The following is a 22,088-nucleotide window of genomic DNA, read 5'->3' as shown; positions in this document are numbered from 1 at the left end:
GAACAAACACGGCTGTTCGGTTTCATTTCCTTCTGAGGGGGGAAAAGTGTGGGCTGAAACTCTGGTCTCAGGAAGCACTGAGGGGCTCGGCTACACTTCCATTTGTTCAGACAAATGGGGATATTCCAGCACTGGGGTGCACAGATGAGTCTATGGACCTACGCAATCAGGGGAAGTGTGCAAACCAGGGGCCCCAGCTGCTAGCTTGAGTTATGGAAAGGTCCGTTCCTATCACGACTACAGCACCGTTCATCCAGAGGCACAAACAGCCTCCACCACGATGGATATTGCTAACCCAGCCTCGCGTATGGGGAAAGCAAACCCCCAGCTGGGCTAAGCGAGTGGGCTGAGGTGGCATTAGCAGAACAGAGGACAACCCAGGTGTCCTGACCCCTCGGCAGGTCTGTTTTCTAGTGGCCGATGCTGCACTTTTCTGACTCCAAAGCAAACATGGCACAGACCATGTCCTGTCTGCTTTAGCAGAACAGAGCCAGCTGCCAGGCTGGAATTCAAGGAAGAAGCAGCCTTGCGTTGGCAGAGCCATTGAAGAGAGTCTGAAGTAAGACACTGGTCCAGGAAAGCGGCATTAACCAGCTCTGGACAGGGCACAGTTTTGCACATAGAAGGGGAACAGGTGGGGAATCTGTCAGACAAGGCTAGGACTTTAGTTCTCTGGCCAGGTTTTCCTGGTCTGCCATCCCGTATTAAAAAGATGATCCAAGGTGAAACAAGGAAGATTAAAACCTCTGAAATTGAAAGAAAAGAAAATATCTGGCACAGTTTGACAAGTGTTGGGTAAAATTACTTTGCATTTATTTGGCTAAACATAAAAGCCAAAAACCAACTCAGAACAAGCCAGTAAAACACACACACACACACACGAAGCAATGCACCACACTGGTGTGTTTCAAGTACGACAGTACATTGTCCTGCTAAGACAACAAAACTCACGAGACTCCCATCTCGGGGCTCTAGCGTGTCAGCCAGCTTGGAGTAGCACTGATGGAAAGCTGCACTTTTAGCCTCTCAATCCAGCCATCACCACACCATTTAGCTCAAATCATACCCTAGCGCAAACCCTTATCTCACGGGACTTTTATAACAAGGCAAGAGTGACCTCTCAGCGAACAGAAAACCTAGTTTTAAATTCCTGATTTTTTTAAGAAAGATCATTCCAAAAAACCACATTGTTCCGTTCATTTGTTTTGGAAAAAAAATCTAAGCACTGATCTCATCCCAAGAAGGAAAAAAACCCAAACCACTATTCCGGTGGAGCTTTATGCAAGTGGCAGTATGTTAGAAAGTGAATTTGGTTAACTGGGAAACAAAGCTGTGACGAGTTATAAAATGGTCAGGTTTTACACAGTTTGTTACACTCTTGTGACAGAACATTCTCTCTCTCTCTATATATATATGGCTTTCTAGGAGTCAAGCAGCAGCCATGGAGAACGGGGGCTCCATGTACCTGACAACATGCAATACACAAATGAGTTGAAAAGACCAGGGTTCTGTCCCCTTGACGGAGAAGCTACGCCCCATTCTATATACGAAAGGCAGGGAATCTGAACACCCTAAAAAGTCACAAGAAACCACCCCTAAAGGTGGGGCCTGCATACAGGCTTCCCGCACAAGCTCCCTGCCCCAGCATGTTCCATATATATTGTCGCAAAGAAGGGAATTCTCACTGAAGAGAAGAATGGGTTAGAAGCATTAACTGTTCTAGCGCAGCGTCGAGTTACAGATGGACCCCAAGCACACCTTTGACAGTGTGCCAAGGATTTAAATTGTTTTGTTAAAGAGTTTATCCCCATAAGCCTTTTTGACAGACAGATTCCACTTTCCGTCCATGAGCTTGAATCACTTTCTTCTGAAGCCCCAGCTCGGGTGCTATTGGCCTCCAGTATCACCGCTTCTTAAGGAGTTCAGGCACTCGCAACGGAAGCACTGTTCAAGCTCAGCCCTCGCTTGCTACTATCTTCCACTGCACTTTTTAGCTTCACGCCACTGCCATCCTTCCTATCCCACATGAAAACGCATTTACAACGCTTGCCTGCAAAGCCAGCACCACATGCGTGAGACCAGAGATTGTTTTAAGCCACGTCTTATACTGTCCTGCAGAAATGGACCCATATGGATTAAGTGTTACCAGGTTCCATCTTACTGTGGCAAATTCTCCATGCAGATCATTCTCTTAGTGGGGGGAAAACACAAGTTTAGAATCTCATTCCTCTCCTCTGCTGCTTCCTTAGTAGCGTTTGACACTCATTAGCAGCTGTTCCAATGGATGAGGGTGTGTGTGTGTGTGTGAAGGTTAGGCTCAGAAAAGAAGCAGAGTGATTATGTTGAGGTGACACCCTGGGAAACCCAGCCTGCCCCTCACCAGAGCAAAGTTCCCTCTGACAATTGATGAGGGGACAGCCTTTGCCCATTACACTGTGCAGATGAAGGATTTCTAGCGGTAACCTACATGTGGCAACAGACGTGAAGCGTGCCAGACACTGGCTGCACGCGATGATGCCGTCTCTTTAAAAGCCCTGATAAACAGACTGATTTGAGTGTCCTTTTAATGTGCAAGGAGGAAGCAGGGATTCTTGGTTACAGAAAATCCTACCCCACGTCTCGACTGCACAAGTGACCCACCTCTGCAGAGACCAGGCAGTAGCTGCTCTGTGCAGGACCCCCCAGGAATGATTGGACACCAGAAATACTGTCATTATCCACCGTTACAGAATACTGTTGCATAACCTGTGTTCAAAGTGACTGTTAATGCCCCACGCTGCCCCGCCTACAGTTTGTGATCTGGTGAGGAAATATCAGAGTAGTAATCTCTACCGGAGGGTGTGCATACAGACAGATCAGTATGTGTGAGGGAGTGTTATCTGGGTGCTCTTCTACCACTCAGATGCCAAGAAATGAAGAATAGTTTGCACTCCCCATTTTGGTGCCACCTCAGAACAACGCGATTGCTCCTTATAGCTGGTCTCCAGTTGCTAAAAAACCTTCCCAGAGCCACACCTTCCCTGCTCAGAGGAATCACTCCCAGTGGGGTACTGGGAAACCAAAGCTTTCCTTCCCCTTTACATTAGGGCGGGGTAAGAATCAGTTTGACCCAATGTGGTGGAGGATTGTCTATGGCAAGCCACGAGGGCAGCATTTCAAAGAACAGATTGACATCACTTACAGGAAGCAGCAGCCTTTGTACGGCCAGGGTGGTCATGTTCTGTAGGAGTGTCTTACTGCAAAGGATGGCTCTCATGTCCGCCTTTTAGTCTCCATGGAATCATTGTTCCCCTGGATCCCGTCTGTTGCCAACAACAGGATGGAAGCAAAATTCAGGGAGCTCTTCCCAAACAGGAGATGGCCAGGCAAGCTCAGGCATGAGAATTTCACAGCTGACACTATGGCAACTCTGCCCCCTGAACGCTGGCTTCCAGGATAGTGTGTGTTCCAGCGAGACCCACGACCGGCCTGCACAAAGGAGTTCCCTTGGGCACTTGCACTGCAGGGAACTCAACGTCTGACACGATGCTGCAGATCTTACCCAGTAGCGAGGGGCGTTTAAAGCACACTATAAATATTTATTACATCGTTAATAGCAAAGTGTAATTGGACCACAATTTCCAACGAACAGGTTATCGGTTGGTTTCTAAAATTAAAAATAGTGGCAGTTTTCCGTTGATGCTATTTCTGCGCCCCCAAGGAACAGCGAACAGACAAAGGTGACCTGCACTTAATGCACCAATGATTTTACGCCTGTTCGCTGGGGTCATATACGTCATTCATCTATCTGACTGCACACACCCAAATGGACAGAGAATTCACCATGAACATTCTGGACAGCTCTCTTAGCAGGGTCTTTACCACACTGGTATGAGAGAGACTGCAGCTCTCCACCCCTTAGTGCACAATAATGTAAACAAATATACAGGCACGCACAAAGCGGAGCACCCAGAGTGGACGTTTGGACAGACAGTAACACATGCGGCACACCAGAGACCGGGGTGAAGTGTGAAGGCAGGAATAGGACGTTTCTGTTCTGAAGGAGCAGGCATATTTGTTATTGCCTAGCTAAGCGTACATGCACACACATATACGCAACGCATGTCTTGAAAGAAGAGGTAATGCTCTTCCCTCAAACAGCAGCCAAAATAAGGCCCTTAGCCTGAGATTTTGCGAGTCTCCTAGACACCTGAACGGCTAAAAGAACAATCCAAGAAAACCTTTTCCTTGCCGCGTCTGCAGTCAGGTGCAGAGTTGTACGCACTGTGCAGGTTTACTGGACTTCACAGAATGGCGCGTGACCAATTCGACGCTGGCGTGGCTTCTCAGATGGGGTATTTCCCACACAGAAGACACACGGCATGTTTCCACTGTGAAACATTGGGAACCTCAGCTAAGAGAAGCAAGGTCAAGACACGGAGTTGGTTAGGTTCTTACTGGTTTCCCATGCAGTACAGACGTCTTTTTAGGATTAAAATATCGCTCTTCTACACTACCGCTTCCTGCACTGTCTCAAGTGCACGCCGTTCAAGGACCTGGCAGATCCATAATTCGAGAGATGCAGAAGCGACAGAGAATATTGCCGTGGGGCAATAAAACGCTGCAGTGGGTCAAAGGAGCAGACAGACAAAACGGTTTGATTAACTCTTCTCCTCACACTCACGTTACCCTGCCTGGCCGAGATTTAACAGGGCAAAGACTTCAGTGCCACTCTGTTTAAAATCCTTCTAAAAAATGAAAATAAAAACCACCTCCCCCCCCGGAAACCATTGGAATGTAAACGCTAAAAAGGTGGCTGGGGACCGGGAGGAGATTAGACTGTGCTTCCCCGACCGTAGTCCTTGCTCAGAGTGGAGGGTGTCTCTTGGAGGGCCGTCAGCAGCCACCTGACTATTGCTCTCTCGTTTTCAAGTTCCCCTGGGGTTCGGCAATTCGTGACTCTGCATCCCCGCCTGGCCGCCTAGTCCTCCTCATCCTCGCTGATGTCATAGGTGACCCTGGACTCGTGCCTGGAGAGATTGGCTGGTGAGGAAGGAGGGGTCTTGGTGGAGAAGGGCCAGCGGAAGGAGGGAGAGGGGGAGCGCTCGTGCGTCGGGCTGCCGCTGGGGCTCTGCTTCGGGCTGATCGCCTGCAACATCCGGCCCTTGCCCTCTTTCAGCATGTGTTTCTAGCGAGGGGAGGGAAACGGGAGGGAGATTAACAAGGTGGCGGCTGCCCGTCAGACGGTGAAGGGAGGACCTGCAGCACTGATGGCTGCACCGGCCCATCCCCATCCCATGCTGTAATACGAACCCCACAGGAAAAACTCCGCATGCAAGGGCACAAGCTTAGCTGCGGAGGTACAGGCTCAGAGCAGTCAGTTCAAGCCCCTCTGGCCCGCAGCCTCAGGGGGCTGGGTCACAGAACACAAGTGTTTCACCGCCAGGCTGGCAGTTCAAATCAATGACTGGAAGTTACCGCCCTCCTACGGCTCTTTGGTGCCCTGTGTAAAACAAGTTGGAGGGGCCAGTCCAATTCTCGGGGAACCGGTGCTCTTAACAGAAAAGCACCGTGGCAGATGGCAGTAAGTGGCATCCATGTTGGTTATCTCAGCCGGGCCAAGGATAAGTGATCCTTGAAGACTGAGCTACCTTCTTCCTCTAGCAGGGTCCTGCTTAGCAGATAGCTGCTGCCTGCTGGGGGGATGGTCTGGGAGAGCAGCCTGCACTACACCTGCTAGCAAGAGGACCTACCCTCTGCGGGGCTATCACACCAGCCTCTTCCAGAACCAGTAAAGGTGACCAGGAAGCTTTCTGAAATCCCCCACCCACTCCATCTCTGTTTCCCATCTCCAGGGTGAACTTGTTACCAGCGCTCCTTCTGGGCCAAACATCTCCAGGAAGTTGCCGATGAATTCCCGGGATTTCTCCTCCCATTTTTGAATGAGGTCAATGCTCTTTTCCTCCACTTTCTGGACAAACTCCTTCGATTTCTCCTCCACGTCCTTCACCCTCTTTTTCACCTTGTCCACACGTTCCTGCAGGTGATACTTCTTCTCCTGCAGACACAAACAACGCAGAAGGAAGGATTAGGACATTGAGCATTTATATTTCCACTTGTCCCACAGGGACTTTTTAGGATTTATAGAGGTGAAGATAATTTGCTGGCAATACAAGCAAACGGCACTGGTCCCACTCCTACGGGCATCCTTTGCTGAGCGGCCCCAGGCTCCTGGACACACAATAGCTACGGCTGGGAGTGAATGGATGACGTTTCAATCAAAAATACACGCTACACTTTGCAACCTGCCCCCTCCAGCTTTCACAGCACAGCATGCCCCAAGGGGCTGTTTTGATGTAGTCGTGTTGCTGACTGGCTGAAACAGACAATGGAACAGAAAAGGTTTTGGTTCCCACTTTGTTGGCGCTCAGTCTTCTAAGCAGAATTTCAAGGGGGAAAATGAGCTAACAAGATCCTATTACAGCATAAAAAGCAAATATTGACTGTTCAGCCCTGCAGATTTATTACTATTTATCTGTCCTGCAGCAGCCCCCGGAGGCCTGAGGCAGGACTGCACTCCCATTGTGACGGGCGCTGCAGACGCGTGCAGTAAGAGACAGTCCTTGCCCCGGTGAGTTGACAGTCTAATGCATCTAGACTCACGTTTATGAAGCTGACGTTCAGCTCCTTGGCAGTGTAACCCCGCTGCAGGTTCCGTCTGGCATAGACATCATAGTCCCGTACAATCCGGGTGATTATATCGGATGTAGAGATCCCTTCCGTCCTCTGAGTTGGTGCGAACATGCCTAAGACCGGGGGAATAGAACCTAGGTCAGATGCAAGGTGAGAAGCTGTTACTGACTCTCACTACATAGGCTAGGGTATTTCGCAGGCTCTTAAAGATGATACTCACCCTACTTAATAGATCGATTTATTTCCCAATTGGCCTTGTTCTATATTTTGACGCTCGAAAACTGTCCAGTTCTGGTGTCCACAATTCATGAATGGTCACAAACTGGAGAGGGTTGAGATGAGCCCCGAGAATGGTTCAAGGGTTGGAAAGTATACCTAACAGTGAGTGGCTTCAGGAGCTCAGTCTCTTTAGTTTATTGAAGAGTACGCTCAGGGGCGATTAGATCAGTCTAAGTACCTACATGGCGGAAGGAGATCTGACTGTAGATGGCTCTTTAGTCTAACAGACGGAGGCATAACAAGATCCACTGGCTGGAAGCTGAAGCTAGACACACACAGACTAGAAATAAGGTGCAATTTTTTCATACTAAGAATAATTAATCACGGGAACACTTCACCAAGGGGCGTCGTGGATTTTCCAGCACTGGCAATTTTAAAATCAAGCCCGGATGTTTTTCTCAAAGCTCTGCTCTTGTTTAAGCACAGCTATTGGACTTGAAGCAGGAATTAATCCAGGAAAATCCTATGGCCTGTGTTCTGCAGGAATTCAAACTAGATGATCAGAACGGTCCCTTCCGGCCTTAGAATCTACCCAAACAGCTCACAAACAGTACTGCGCCTGAAGCCTGCACTCAGAGGCACCTGCACAATGATCCAGTGAATTCTAGGGTGTGGCATGGTGGCATGAGGGTCAGCCAGATGCACTTTGCAGCATTGGTCCAGCCACTGTAAGTAAAGGGTAAACTTCCCTGGGTCTTCTTTTACCTTGTTCAGGTGACTCTTCACTCATCCAAATGTACCAATTCTATAAAGGATGTAGGGAGACCAAGGCATGACTCCAATACACGTCACTTAATATTCCCAAAAAAATCTGACCTTCAGCCTTGGAGAACTTAACACCCCTAAATAAAGATCAGTTTGGTGGCTGCAAAAACTGTATTTCCCTTTCCATGAAAACAACCCGCCGAAGTGTATTGGTTTGTCACAGATGAAGCGATCCCTGAGTACCAAGTAGCATGCTGGAGGCTGAACTCAGATTCTCCACCCACCCCTCCTTTGTTATATCTCTGCAGGTATTTAGGACAAAACGGTGTCAACTTAAGCTGTCCTATGTCGAGCTAACTGTGTAGTGTAGACCAGCCCTAAGAAACATACTTGGCTGGTAGGTTTGTACCCAGTTCTCTTTGCTATTGACAGAGCTGTTTTAATAAGGGATTCTCCTGCACTGAATTTATGATACTGTGCTTAGGACATCAGCCCATCCTCATGGAATGGGCCATCACACGACAAACAAAGAAAGACGCTTGTGTCTGAATACAAACAGCACTGGTAGTCATGACTAGGTTTGCAGGTTTGCCACGGCAGGACAAGAATCAAGGATCGCGTGTGAGACACTCTGTACAGCCTTGATCTGTTAAACAATATCCTGTTGGATTGTCCGTGCTATCACTGTATGTGAAGTTATGCAGTTTTGTTAGGTGTGTGTTACTGAAATGTTGTGAAGTTGGCAACACCCAAAACCAGCCTTTCAGATACAACAATGGAACAGCCAGACAGGATTAATAGCTCACTAACACCCATCAAGGAAAGAATCCACTATCTCAGGAACTGTATATACGAAGACTTCGCAGAGAGAGCACACAGACAATAGACACTGCTTGACCAAGGGGGGTTGGCCCCCACCTCACAAGCATGGATCTTTTCAGCAAGTTGGAAGAAACTATAAAAGAGGGGAAGTGACATCATCACTTGGCCTCTCCTTCTGCCTCAACTCAACACCTGGAAGAAACCTCTGGAGGAGAAAGTCTTTGCACTGGGGAAGGGGATCCTGGGCTGAGAGGCAGGACCAGCCTGTGTTTTGAGGAACAGAAACAACTGTCAGGGTGAGGCACTGCTTGATTCAAATCCTGTTTAGTTTGTAGAACTTAGATCTCTACGCTTGCTCCTTCTAATCACTTAAAACCTATCTGTTTTATATTTTACCTAAAACAATGCGTTTTGGTTGGAGTGCTTGGGAAATCTCAGCTCCATTTACAAAGGCGAGTGTATTCCCTCTCCACATTGAGGGTAATGAACTTATATCATCCAGGCTTCTGACCAGTGCAAGACAGTACAGCTCTGGGGTGCAAAGCTGGGGAGCTGGGAGGAATTGGCTGGAGCCTCCCTGTTGCTGGTTCACGAGTAGCTGGGAGATCATGCATGTAACTCAGTTGGCTGTGTCCTGCCTGTGGACGTCTGTGTAAGTGCAGGACCTGCCAGTGGTTTGCTTCACAGTGTGAGGGAGCCCAGGCTGGAGGGACTGAGGGCTCAGCGGTCCCACAGTCCAAGCTGCACCCGTTACAAAGTGATTTTCCCATTTGTCAAGGACTTTTTCGTGTGCCCATGACTCACCCCACTGCGGCGGCTCCTGTCCCCTGTGGGGCTGCGCCCAGTGCCCTGAAGTGGTGATTGCAACCTGGCACACTGGGTTGCAGTGCCGTTCTAGTTTGGCCCGTCCGACGCTCTGTCCCAACAGGATGTTGGACCCAGCCCTGCAGGACAGGAGCCTCAGCTGCAGGGGGGGAACACAGGGCGGGCTCTCTCTCCAACCCACTCTCTCCCCCTTGTCCTCCTCTCCTGACCCGGTTGGGATTAAGGTTTCGGTGCTGCTCTGGGTGGTCAGTGCCCCCAGGACTTTTTTAAAATATAAAATCAGGGAGCAATCACCCAGGCCTTTTACTAAATTCACCATGACTGCTCTGTGATTTGTGACAAAAATGCCAAGACAAATTTGTAGTCCCTCCATGATGCAGAGTAAGAAAACGTTGCAGGAGGGGAGGGTCACGTTCAATGAAGCCCAACAGATGTGAAAACTGCAGCCTGCATTTTGCTTTTTTAGGCCAGTGACATTTTTAACCAACGGACAGGGAGCACTTGCTATTTCCAGAGTGGAGACAGATGAACACAGCTGGGGGCCACTTATTTTGCTAGCGATTGGATAAGAAGTGTGCAGTCGTTACCCACGGCAGTGGTTCCCAACCTTTTTGGCTTGAGGGCCACAGATACAATTTTTACAACCCGGAAGGGCCACCAGCAGCTCCTCCCCCACACTGCAGCCAGTCGGAAGGAGTTCAACAAGGAGGCTGACCTCCCGTCCTCCTGGCTGCAGCAGGGAAACCACACCCGTCCTGTAGCCCCGTGCGCTCCACCTGGGTCTTCTGCAGGCAGGGGGACAGGAGATCAGTGCTTCCCTCTTTCTGGCTCCAGCAGGGACCCCAGCACCTATGGACCCAGGCAGAGCGCTTTGCCGTGCTCCCTACAACAGCCAGGGGGAGGGCAGCGCTGATCTCCCGTCCCCTTGGCTGCAGCAAGGAGCCTGCACTGGTCTTGTAGCCCCACGGCAACGCGCTCCTCCTGGGTCCTTAGACAGTGGCTCCCTTCTGCAGCCAGGGGGAGGGGAGCAGCGGGCCACTTTGAAAGCCCCCGCAGGTCACTTCTGGCCCGTGGGCCATGGTTTGGGAACCCGTGACCTAAGGGATACATCAGGAAAGAGCAGATCCACCATCCCAGGACCAACGAGCTAAAATGTTTTAATGTATTCTATCTGAAGAGTGGCCTTGGTGTTAGAGGCGCTGCATCCGCAGGGTCTGTTTGCTCGGTGAGTCATGGGACTGACGTCCTACACACCGCCCTGCCAATGCGCTGCAAGCCTGGGGTGGAAGAATCAAACTTTCAGGCACTCCCGTCCCACGGCGAAGGGAGCGGCAGAGGCGAGCTCAGGCTCCCAAGACACTCAATCCTTGCCAAACTTGACAGTCCCCGGCACCAACCATGAGAATGTTTTTGATACAACACTTTTCCCACTAAGAACTCGACCAAGACCCACCCACTAGCGCTCGACGGCAAAGGTTACAGGTCACACCCCCCGACTTACACCTCACCTGCTTCTTTTATGTGTTTATAAACATCGTCACTTCCAGCAGATGAATAGGGGATGTCGTCATGGGCAACAAAATCAATCTGGGAGTTGAAGAAAAGAGTTAGAATAAATCGTTCCCGGAATCTACAGAAGGTCCTTTTGTGTAACGACCAAGTAATGGCTAATTGCTTACTGCTCCCAGCCTGCCTACCAGTACCTGGCTAGCAAGACAATGAGGAATGTCAAGGTGCTTTGATTTAAAAACCAGGTTAATCCTCAGCAACCTAGCCCTCCTGAGCAACTGCAGACAAGCCTGCGCATGCATGCCAAAGAGGAAGACAACTGGAGTAAGAAACAAACGGCAGGGTCAAGCTCCAGACAGTTCGTTATCAACAGAGCCAACTGCTGGCTACCGAGAAGCAGCCTGGTGCCAGCAGAGGGCAATATCTGATGTTTCAGAGGAAGGCAAGAAAGCTCTTTAGCTCATCCGGTCACAAATTCCTTCCCCATCCCTGCAGCAAAAAAGCACCCACTCTGAAGCAGGAGATTTGATTCACCTTATCTCAACTACAAGTTCCAGAGGGGTAGCCGTGTTAGTCTGTACACAGCAAAATCAGCGAGAGTTCTGCAGCACTTTAAAGACTAACAAATTTAATTTCTGCAAGCATAAGCTTTCTGAGGAAGTGGGTTGGAGCTCATGAAGGCTTATGGCTGCTGAAATTAAAATTGTTAGTCTTTAAAGTGCTACAGAACTCTCGTTGTTTCAGCTACAAGTGTTACTACTGGCCATAAAACTATCCAGCCCCTTTTTAAATCCAGCCATGGAATTTGCCTCTCTCGACTCCTGCTCATGGAACTTCACCCAGAGTCCTGGTTTTTTGCATTTATCTGCTACTAACTTTGAACGGCCCCTTGTTCTCACGTTATGGAACAGCAAACAGGAGGCCTCATGGTGACCGGCAGAATCTTACCCACTACAAATGTGGCCTCCTCTTTAAGCAGGATAAATCTCAGATTGACAGTACCTGCCGTTACAGGCTAGTCTCGCCATGCTTCTAACCTCCTTAGAAACTAACACGGCCCTTTATACCAACTCACTGCACAGTCTAGGACTTGAAACAGAAGAGGGTTGCTCTAACACAGGACGTGCTGGTACAAATGATCAGAGGAAAGTACAACAGTCACTCCGACTCCTGTGCTGCAGATGGCCAGAAAGAGCACGGCAGCTGTACGCACACACACTGCAGTCACCTGATTGTCTGAAAGCCCAGGGCAGCTCTGCTGCTGCGTCTTACCCTATGCTCTGCCAGGAACTCCGGAGTGAGCGTCCATGGTGCATTTCTCACCACTTCATCCACGTAGCGACAGTGCTGCACCGCGTCGTAACGCTCACTTTCGTTCATCACCGTGAAGCCCTTGAAGTTATGGGTCAGCTCATCGCTGCAGACTGCAGACATGGGCACGCCACAAAGAAAAGTTTCTGTTAGTCTTCTGAACACCCACCCTGCCCCTACACTACCAGAAACCACCGTCCACCCCCTGCAGCATAAGAAAACCCTGTGCCAAGACCCTGGCAGATGTTCCACGCCAAGCAGGCCCAGCAGTTACAGCTCAAGTGCTCCATGAGGTGATGGTGATTCAGGAAGAGAACCCAGCTTTCAACTCCTAGTCTACATCTCTAACCAGTAAAGCAGAGCTGTGACAGGTCTGCAGGTGGAGGGGGAAATAGAGAGTGTTGTGGAGACCAGGAAGCCTCTCAAAACAATTTCACTGATTTCCATCCATTGTGAATAATACAGCATTATTACACAAAATGGGTCAGCCTTGAAGTTGACTGGCTGGTCCCCTTCATCCCAGGCCCTCAATGGTTCTGGAAGCCATGCTGCTTCTCAAAACAAATGATGGGTACAGAAGTCAGCTTTCCTTCAAAAGCTAACAGTGTTCTTCCTCTCTGGGTGCCAGTAGCGGGAGCACACATTTACCCTTGGGATGACTCGGACCCAGAACCCTGACATCTAGCAAAGAAACCTCAGAATCAAACTGGCTTCCAAATTTAGGAGCTAAGCCAAAACCCATCTAAATAAATCAAAGCAGAACAGAATGGGTTAACAGCAAATCACCACATTAGTCCAATCAGGCTGATTAAACCACATGACATAAAAGCAGCAATTTGTTATCAGGTCTATGTAATAACTTGGGGAGGCCCAAAAGCAAACAGGCCATTGTCAATCTCAATTGATAGATTAAAACTCCAGGCAAATAGCTGATATAGGGAGGGTGAAATGTCTCCCAGCTTCCCCTCACAACACCCTGCACTGCATCCAATTCGATACTAACAAGGACGAGATTACAACGTGGCCGCCCTTTGATCTGCAACAAGTGCCAGGCACACAGCGTAAGCCGCAAAGGATGGGAGAGTGCAAAGGAATGTACAGGTACAATGCTGCCTTTGGCAAGGTTAATTATTCCTGTAAGGTCACCAGAGTCGACAGGCCTCTCCTTACCTCCCACAATGAGATATGTGTTCGGGAAGAGGTTCTTTGCCTGCATCAAGGCCCGGGCATGTCCAGAGTGAAACAAGTCAAATATCCCATCAGCGTAAACCCTGACTGGCCGATCCACTGAGCACAAAAACAAACAGATGTTATTCAGGGAGAGCCTGTTCCTGGGGAAAGCATTTGCTGGCCGCGCCTTACTGGGTGGGTCTGAAGACCTATTGTGTCTTGGGTTCCTTGTGGGAGGAATTTGGTTGTACGCAATTGCCAGAATGCGGGGCTATAGCCAGAAAAGGTTTGAGAAGGGATATGGCTGGTTTGTTTCCTCTTCTACTAGGAGTGCCAGACAGAGCACGGAACGACATTCAGAGACAGACTTAAAACTGAAAGTGCCACGTGTGTGGTGTTCTCCTGGGGCTAAGTGCAGCTGCACTGCGACCAGGTGCAAACAGCGCAAAGGGAAACGTGGGGGAAATGCGAATATCCAACACTTCCATCCTACAGGAATCAAAATGCAACATGTCAATGTTGTGTCCAGCAACTGGCTGCCAGCAGGTGACTTGCCAAAGACATTCCAAGGGTTTGGGTTATGTTTGCCCACCAAGGTCCTGGAGGAAATCCTCAGACCTTCCCAATTCCCCCCAGCAGTTTTCTCCCACACACACCATGCTTGAATCTCACCACTATAGAGGTGCTGACCTTTGATTCTGGAAGAACGGCCAAAAAGAATTCCCACTCGGTAGGACTTCTAAATCAACCAGGCAGGGCTATTATGGAGCCAGCCTTTACGTTCCTGCTTCCAGGAAATGCCAGGCTGCATTGAGAATTGCCTTGAGGCAGCAAGAAACGGTACTGCTAGACCTTGGGGCAGTCAGATGATTTCATGGATAAGCTAGTGCTGAATAAAACTTTCCCTGGAGGGGGCCAGACAGGACAGCCCCACTTGGAGGAATGGCTACTCCATCTTTTAGAAAGGACCAGTTGGTTTGTTTCAATACTTGAGCTCACGCACGTTTAACTTGGTCCCACTGTTTCACATTCAGCCTAAAGGATTCTCGGAAGCACATCTACTACTAAAACCACTATACTGGGAGACTTCGTAACTTCCACTTTGTGGGCCAACACAGGACTCTCTGACAGCTGTGGGACACTTCAGCCATCCTGAGAGGTATTTACAGAAAGGCGTGAGCGCACAGCGTTTTACACACCGGGCCAATGTAAGCCAGACAGACAAGCCTGACCCAGAGGGGGGGCACCTGTCAGACAGCAGACTGCCGCATGCATAGAGGGCAGCATTTAAGGAGACATGAATCAGTGTGGGAAGCAGATAAAAGGAGCAGCAGGGGGAGGGGATTAGGGATTGGAGAGTGCATGGGGGAAGAACACAGATGTACAGTAGTTGGGGACACTGTAGGGCACTGAAGGTGAGACAGAGAGTCAATTAAGGCAATGAGATGAGTTTTGCTGGGAAGGAACATATGTCAGATGATGAAGATGAGCTGTAGAGTGAATTCTAAGACAGTAACAATGTATTACTTGCAGAGCAAATCTGATTGATCTTGAATGTGCTAAATGGTTCCATAGAGAAACCAATGAATCAGAGATTCGAGACCTCTAACCCCCATCTGCGAGCCAATACAGGCTTGGTCCCTTGCTGTATGTATGTGAGAATGGGCATCTTGAACTTTCTCAAAGCATGGATCACAAACTACAGGTTGGAAACCTGTGCGCTAGCATTTAGGCTAGTCTATATTTGACTGTGCAAAGCAATTGGGCTTCCAGAAATTCCCTTGAGAGACCGTTCAATAGGCCTTGATAGGTCATGATATGAGCAAACCTGCTTTTAATGACTTTCTTGCTATTTACAGAAAGAAGTGCAGTGTTTCCATTACAGCTATGAAGTTGGCACCATGAAGGGCTGGGTAAGATCTTGCACTTTGAACAGTCAGCATAGACACAGCAAAGAAATGTGGTCTCTAGAAAGCGTTACTAGCAATGTCATTATCATATCTCTGAACAAGACATTGACCCGTGAGTAGTGTGCCGTTCTACGTGGAGAAGTGATTGTAGAAACTGCCACCTCCTATTCACTGGGGCAGATCTGCTGAGTACACTGAACTTCACTACTGCATGTATGCAGGACGGGGTCTCAGAATGCTGACACTGGTAAGATATTTGTTTTGCCCACGCATCTTATACTTGTCACGAGACAGGTGATTTTTTTTTTTTTAAATGCCTTTTGGCTTCTTTACTCTTCTAGCTTTTGAAGTCGTCTCAGTTGCTGCAAAGAAGAGGGTTAGCTTTGATGCTGCTCTCCAGGTGTCTGTGGCTTTGACGTAACTCAGGGAGGTGGCTCCAAGCAATATTAGCATTGAGGCGAATGTAAGCTCTTTGGGGCAGGAACCTTCTCTTATGAGGTATATGTACAGCTCCCAAAACAAAGAGACCCTAATCTCAGCTGGAGACTCCAGGCAATAATGTAATGCAAACAATAACAGTCTTCATCACCAGGGTGGATGTAGTCCTCCTACATAGCAAAGGAGGGCTCCTTCCAACCTGACAAGGGAGGATGAAACAGGCTAACTGAGCCAGGAGAAATCCTACAGCAGCGCACACGTTTCGGTTACTGGCTCGTCATTTGGTTTTACAATACTTACACGGGGTGCCTCTGGTCGCCTCTTCAAACGTTACTCTGTCGTACGGCTTACCGCAGTCCACTTCAATTTCATCTGAAAATGGAGCTGGCTCCCTCAAGCCCTGAATAATCAGAGAGAAGAATAGCTTGCAAAAATCCCGAGGCTCAGTCTATTACATGGCCACAGCATAAGCAAACAGCAAAGGCAGGGGACTTATGTTATGGCAGCAATTAAACGGCAGGCGCACTGTGCTATGAGAGTCTTGTACAAAAAGTGCGAATGAGATTGACTAAAATTAAGCCTCAAAACAGTCCTGTGGGGTAATTATCCCTAGCTTATGGATGGAGAGAACTGAGGTGAGGGGAGGTTAAGCTACACACTGAGCGAAGGGATAAACTCGGCAGAGTCCAGGGCGCAGATTCCCAGCTGGTGTGTCTGGTGATCGCTCTATTGACTTCAATGGCGCTATGACAGCTCACACCAGCGGAGGATCTGACCCAGGAGTCCTCTACTCCCACGTCTTCAGATCTAACCACTGGACCAAACTGCCGCAGCCGGCCCATACCTTGGAACCAATCTCCCCATGCTCTAATGTACAAATGGGTACAGGTCTCAGAACACTGAAGCCATTACCACCTGAAGAGAAGTTGCAATCACTCGCCTGACTCCCTAGAGGAAGTGTTCACAAGCACCGATTGGAAGCCAGTCGTTTTCTGTGGCATAGCACAAATGTCTGATGGAACATGACAAGAAAACCCCCTTGGAAACTACCAGCAAAAACAATACAATGGTAGAGTTCGTAGTGAGAATTAGGAGGCATAAAGTGCAATTACAGCTACTGGGGGGATGGAGGGAGGCTGATCTCTTCTGGACCCGAACAAAGCATCTTCCCTTCCAATAAGCAGTGGGCTCCGTTTCAGTTTAGTGACCGTGAGATGTCTGCGACTGTTACAGGCTAACTTTCCCTTTTAGCAGGAGAGCGGTGTCACAGCAGCAGATTGCTCTCCCCCAAGCTAGATGACTAGGAATCAGTCTTGCTAATCATTACACTGATGTCTTGACTTAAGCCAAACTTAACAGCTGCAGGAGGTTCCTCGGCAATCTCTTCCCGTCTCCACTGCAGCAGGCTGCTGTGAGCCCTGGCAGACTTTCTGCAAGTATTGCAGCTGTCGCTCCGGATTGGAGAGCTATGCTGAAATAGATATCTTCAGTGCAGCTCAGGGGAGGGCAGCAACCTGGCCGCTATGCTGCACTGCCTGTTGAAATCTTCTTTAATGAGAGTATTGTACCGAACCTCTGGCATCTTATACACCACCTCATCTGTTACAGTCAGAGGCCTGAGATTTACTGGACCCCGAGGGCTGCAGAGGCAGAAGGAGGCATCATTTCTAGCGCTAAATTTGTAGCCCTGGGTATGCATTGTCTCACTTCAGGGATTTTAAATTCAACTCTTACGTTTAATGAGGCCAAAATCTATTCCCCCATACCACCTTCAGATTTCCTACTTAGCTCTGAATGCCCCTCCAAGCGAGGCTTTGAATTTTTTAATATTTCCATGCTCGCCTCTGTTCCTACTGTGTGTTATGTCAGGCCCCCTAAATCAGGGGAGAGGAGGAAGAGTGTGGGTGTATTTTTTATATATAAAGAAATAAACAGATTGCTTGCAATTTCACAGTCACACACCACTGAGACAATTAGGAATGTACAGAAACACAAGTGCCTCCTACAAGCATCATAATGGATCACACAAAGCCCCTAAAACCTCGTCCTAGGAAAAAAAGGCCAGTCTTTCCAACACGCACCAGGATCGGGATACACCCCTGGAAATACAGACCACAACAGCTGATCAGAGCGGGGCTCTAAGTCAATATGCTTCTCATTACTGTCCGCTGGGGAGCTCTGCTCGTGCAGAGGAATGCAATGCCCACCAGCTCTCCAGTTCAGAGGATGTGCCAAGGCAGTGTCAAGTATCTGGTGACACTTTGGCCCTTGCAGGAACAGGAAGCTCTGCTCTAAACTCCTAGGAATAAAACCTTTCATGAAAGAAAATAAGTCAACTCCTCAAGAGACTGACACTGAGTCTGCCCCTCAAAAGGGACCGATGAATTCTGCAGAGGACTGGTTAAAGGTGGCATGAGGAAGAAGCATAAGCACAGCTCGCTTTGTGCTATCTGTGATGAGATGCCCTTGCAGGACTATAAGCGTAGCATCAAAGAGGGTGGGGGAAACACATCCTTCCTCTGCAGCATGGGGCACGACTCACTTGCTGGTGGATTCTCTGTACCTTGAAGTCTTTAAATCATTATTTGAGGACTTCAATAACTCAGTCTTAGGTCAGGGTCTATTACACGAGTGGGTGGGTGAAGTTCTGTGGCCTGTGTTGTGCAGGAGGTCAGACTAGATGATTATAATGGTCTCTTCTGACCTTAAAGTCTATGAGTCTATGATGTTACTAGGTCTGTGGGTTAAAGCACAGGCATGGAAGTCAAGGAGATTTGGGTTCTACGCCCAGCTCCGGCAAGCCACAGCATCATTCTGTGCCTCCGTTTCCCCGTCTGTAAAACTGATACTAATTCTTACTGAATGCACATGGCTGTTGTGAGGCTTAGCTCATTCAGGTCTGTGAAGCATGCTGAGATCCTCTAACGGAAGGTTTTGTTGAAGGGCAAAGCATCGTGAGTAAATTTGGGAAGGTTAAAAGTTGAAGCTGAAGCACATCGCAGATATTTTTGTAAATGACTGACCCCACTGTGATGGGTGAATGGATGGAAGCCAGCTTGGACAGAAAGAGCAGGAAGGAACAACTCTAGAACGTGTGATACACATGAGCCCCATGGACGGGAGTGGGGGGGAAGAGAGCTGCCACATAAGGACAAGAATACTGTGTTACAGCAAGGGCAGGGTGAAGTCAAGGCAGGCTCTGGAAACAGGCAGAGACTTTGACAAGGGTGGTCAATAAACCTTCAGGAGGTGACAGAAGAAAGCAGATCAGAGCCTGTGTGTGGGCCACATGCCTGCATCCATTAAACACTTCCAGCAAGTGAATTTTAAGTAAAAGCAACTGAGTTCTGGTTTTAGCAGTGTTAATGTTTTAAAAAAATACAAGAACTCAGCCAGAAAGAGAGACTCAGAGAGGCACCATCAGCTTAACGGAGGCCTCAGCATTTCAGTTTTGTAAAACAAGGTTATACTGAGCCCAGAATGGACAAGAATATTCTCATGGATTGTTTGAACACTTTCCTGCAGTGCTGGAAACACAAATACAGTTTCCTGCTAAATGCATGAGAACTAGAAAGTTGAAACCCATTAAACACACCATGAAACTAACCAGTCAACCATCACTGAAGAAGGCAAAACAGTGTGCATAAAAATAGATTAAAAAATCAGATTTTATAGAGTGAATTTTTTTTTTAAAAAACCTATTTAAAATTAAATTTGAAATGACAACCTATATTAAAGCCTAAACTTACTATATTCTATTAACATCATTTCATTTAAACAAAAATATAATATTCAAGCAGTACATATTTGATGTGGAAATTTTAAAGAAACTCAAACCAGTGAACTGGTGGCAGTCACTAGCTAAGCACCTGGAACCAGAGTTTGTTGAAGGGCTAAACCAGCTTTTGACTGACAGTAGCCTCTTCTGCAGGTGCAGAGAGAATAATTTCTTCATTTCAGTTTATTCAATTAGTTCAGTTCAGTAACTAGGTTCATTCAAAGTTGAGAAACCAATTGGAAGTTGAAAGGGCAGGAAAGCTTGTTTTCCTTTTTCCAATCTGTGAATAAAAATGGAGCATGAGCGGATGAGATCTACTAGTTCTAAAATCCTGAAGAACATGGCGACCAGAAACAATGAGCTCAGCTATTCTTCCCTTGTTTAATAAATCAGTTTTCAATGTAAAACATGTTTGAATACATTTTGGTATGTACCCAGCACATTTAAGATAATTTTATTTAACTAAGAAAAAAATTGAAAATGCTGTTTCTGTGCTTTTTTAACTGAATTCCAATTTCCATCTAAACACAGCCTGACACAAATCACAACACACACAAATTATCAATCTGGTAAATAGAAAATGGTGAATGAAGCATTCTTATCATAAAAATGTAAAAATTAAGAAACTGAATAAATGTGTTAAAGCTATATAATTGCTTAAATAAATGTGTATAGATTTAGTGGTTAGCAAGAAGTAGGACCAAATTCAGTATAAAGGCTACATTTAGTTGCAAATCAACATGTTTTATCTATTATCAACCAATAAGAATCAACCTCACTTTAGGAAAATAACGAAGAAGTCCAAATGCAAAACAAGATTAAAACTGATTATTTAAATCAAGGTTTCCTGTTTGCTGATTTAAATCAATCCGCCTCAAGTCAAGATGTTATTAAAACCAAAATAATTTTAATTAATTTAGCCCCCAGTTCTGCCAACACTCACTCACGCGTGTGACTTTAAACGCACAAGTAGTTCTATTGATTTCAGTGGCATTATTCATGTGCTTAAAGTTAAGAGTAGGTCTAAGGAACCAGTATCAATTTTGTTTAAAATCTCGACTGTCACTAAAGAAATCAGAACAGTGAAAAGTTGATTTATTTCACGTCTGTGCACATCCACACGCAGAGTAAACAATTACACACACCACAAGACTTAACGAAGCTTTTTTAAACACCTGTGTTGTTTGTCTATTAGCATAGGGAAAGGAGGGTTTCAGACCAGCTTTGCAAACAGAACTAGCTGGGCTGCATTACTCTACCTCTTTCCCTGGGCATAGAGGACATTTTACTTTGATCTAATCAATGTCGCAACTTCAGGGTCATTCAGCTGCTTTCCAAAAATTAAACATTTCTGATCAGAAGCCCGGTTTACTTACAAACGAATGACGGGACATTTTTGGCGGGATTCCATCTGGCTCTGTTGCCCCATTGGGTCCTGCCCCTTCTTTTCTTCTCTTCCGGGGATTCAGCCTAGAGGAGGTTGGTGGCTCCATCGCAGGAGACGTCTTTCCAGCAGACTATAAGAATGAAATAAAGAACAAGAAATAGAAAAGGTATTTCACTCGGGAAGGGCTAAGAAACCAGCCATCAATGGGCACTGTGTACAAAAGATCAGCCCAAAGTCACCTAGCATCAGCTACCAAAACTTCTTGACAAAGTGCATGGTAGAAACACTGAATAATTTCTCTCTGCAGAGCAGCTCCTAGTCACCTAGTCATGGGAATGATGAGAGGGTAATAATCAGCTGGCTGGAAAGGAACTCCCTCCCACTGGAGTTGCAGTATGAGTTGATATCATTAGCATGAAGCTAGTTATGCTATTTTAGTATCGGAGTGGCAGGCCAAAGATTAAAATTTGCCCAGTCCACATGTCTGAAGGGTAACTGTGTATGATTTCCCAGCTCTCCTTTCAACGACAATCTGGATGCACAAAAAGAACCCACACACAAGACAGCTGATGGGTAAAGCTGGGTTTCCTTTAGGAGAGAGGAGGGGGGGAACCTTGACAATGAACTAAATCATGACTAGATTATTTGCAGTTCGCTCTCAGCTGTTAACTTCTCATATGCTAGGAATGGAAGGAAATCCCACGTTGCTTGCTGGTGAAGTGGAGGTAGGCATTTACATGAATGGGTAACACTGGAAAATATTAACTCCAATTATCACAGGGGTTAACAGCAGACACTGGATTTGCAAATTTATGACTAAAAACAGAGTTGAAGTTTTCCCTTCACTAAATAAGCTATATGCAGACCGCCCCCCACATGGTAATTTGCACTTTGGTATTGCCTTTTGTCAGAGGAGAATGGCACCCTGGGGAAATATGGCTCACACCCAAGTCTAGGAGCCCTAATAATAAATGCTCTGTGGATTTAGGAATCTTCCACACCCACATGCAGTGGGTGTCCTGGAACACTTGTAGGGTGTGTCTGGAGTCTCTGAATTGATGGGTAACCTAATGCAGGGAGATAGCAAGCTACATGGTCACTTGAACATTGTCCCATTTCCCCTTGCAGCATGGGATTGTATATTATCAATCGCTGCAGGGTATCACTGCTCAGTGACGCCTAGGTGATTTAGGAGCACAGATCACTCTGTGTTTGGAGAGTTCCAGAGTAATGAGTTGAGCAAAGATAAAGACTATGTAGGACACGGACTAAGGATGTACTT

At 47.4% G+C, this 22,088-nt stretch overlaps 1 protein-coding gene across 1 annotated transcript; it reads right to left on the bottom strand.

The window, feature by feature from the left end:
• Positions 1-791: 791 nt before the first annotated feature.
• Positions 792-21,163, bottom strand: PCYT1A (phosphate cytidylyltransferase 1A, choline). Its single transcript, XM_067561080.1, has 9 exons — positions 21,046-21,163; positions 20,796-20,936; positions 15,942-16,041; positions 13,294-13,410; positions 12,085-12,236; positions 10,812-10,890; positions 6,643-6,785; positions 5,849-6,037; positions 792-5,167 (listed from the first exon to the last, which is right to left on the bottom strand). Exons 2-9 carry the CDS (start codon positions 20,910-20,912, stop codon positions 4,961-4,963), a joined length of 1,104 nt encoding a protein of 367 aa, XP_067417181.1. The 5' UTR covers positions 20,913-20,936; positions 21,046-21,163; the 3' UTR covers positions 792-4,960.
• Between the last annotated feature and the right edge of the window lie 925 nt (positions 21,164-22,088).

This window comes from Emydura macquarii, unplaced genomic scaffold, assembly GCF_026122565.2.
Source record: "Emydura macquarii macquarii isolate MOO-44397 ecotype Brisbane River unplaced genomic scaffold, CSIRO-AGI_Emac_v2 contig_2365, whole genome shotgun sequence".
NCBI classification, from domain to species: Eukaryota; Metazoa; Chordata; order Testudines; family Chelidae; genus Emydura; species Emydura macquarii.
This window is presented reverse-complemented; position numbering and strand designations above follow the sequence as displayed.

Coding starts and splice junctions, on each gene's coding strand:
- PCYT1A (XM_067561080.1), bottom strand. CDS start 20,912: ATGGAGCCACCAACCTCCTCTAGGCTGAATCCCCGGAAGAGAAGAAAA. Junction 16,042..20,795: donor AAATGTCCCGTCATTCGTTT/GTAAGTAAACCG, acceptor CTGATTATTCAG/GGCTTGAGGGAGCCAGCTCC. Junction 6,786..10,811: donor TAAACACATAAAAGAAGCAG/GTGAGGTGTAAG, acceptor CCCCGGTCTTAG/GCATGTTCGCACCAACTCAG.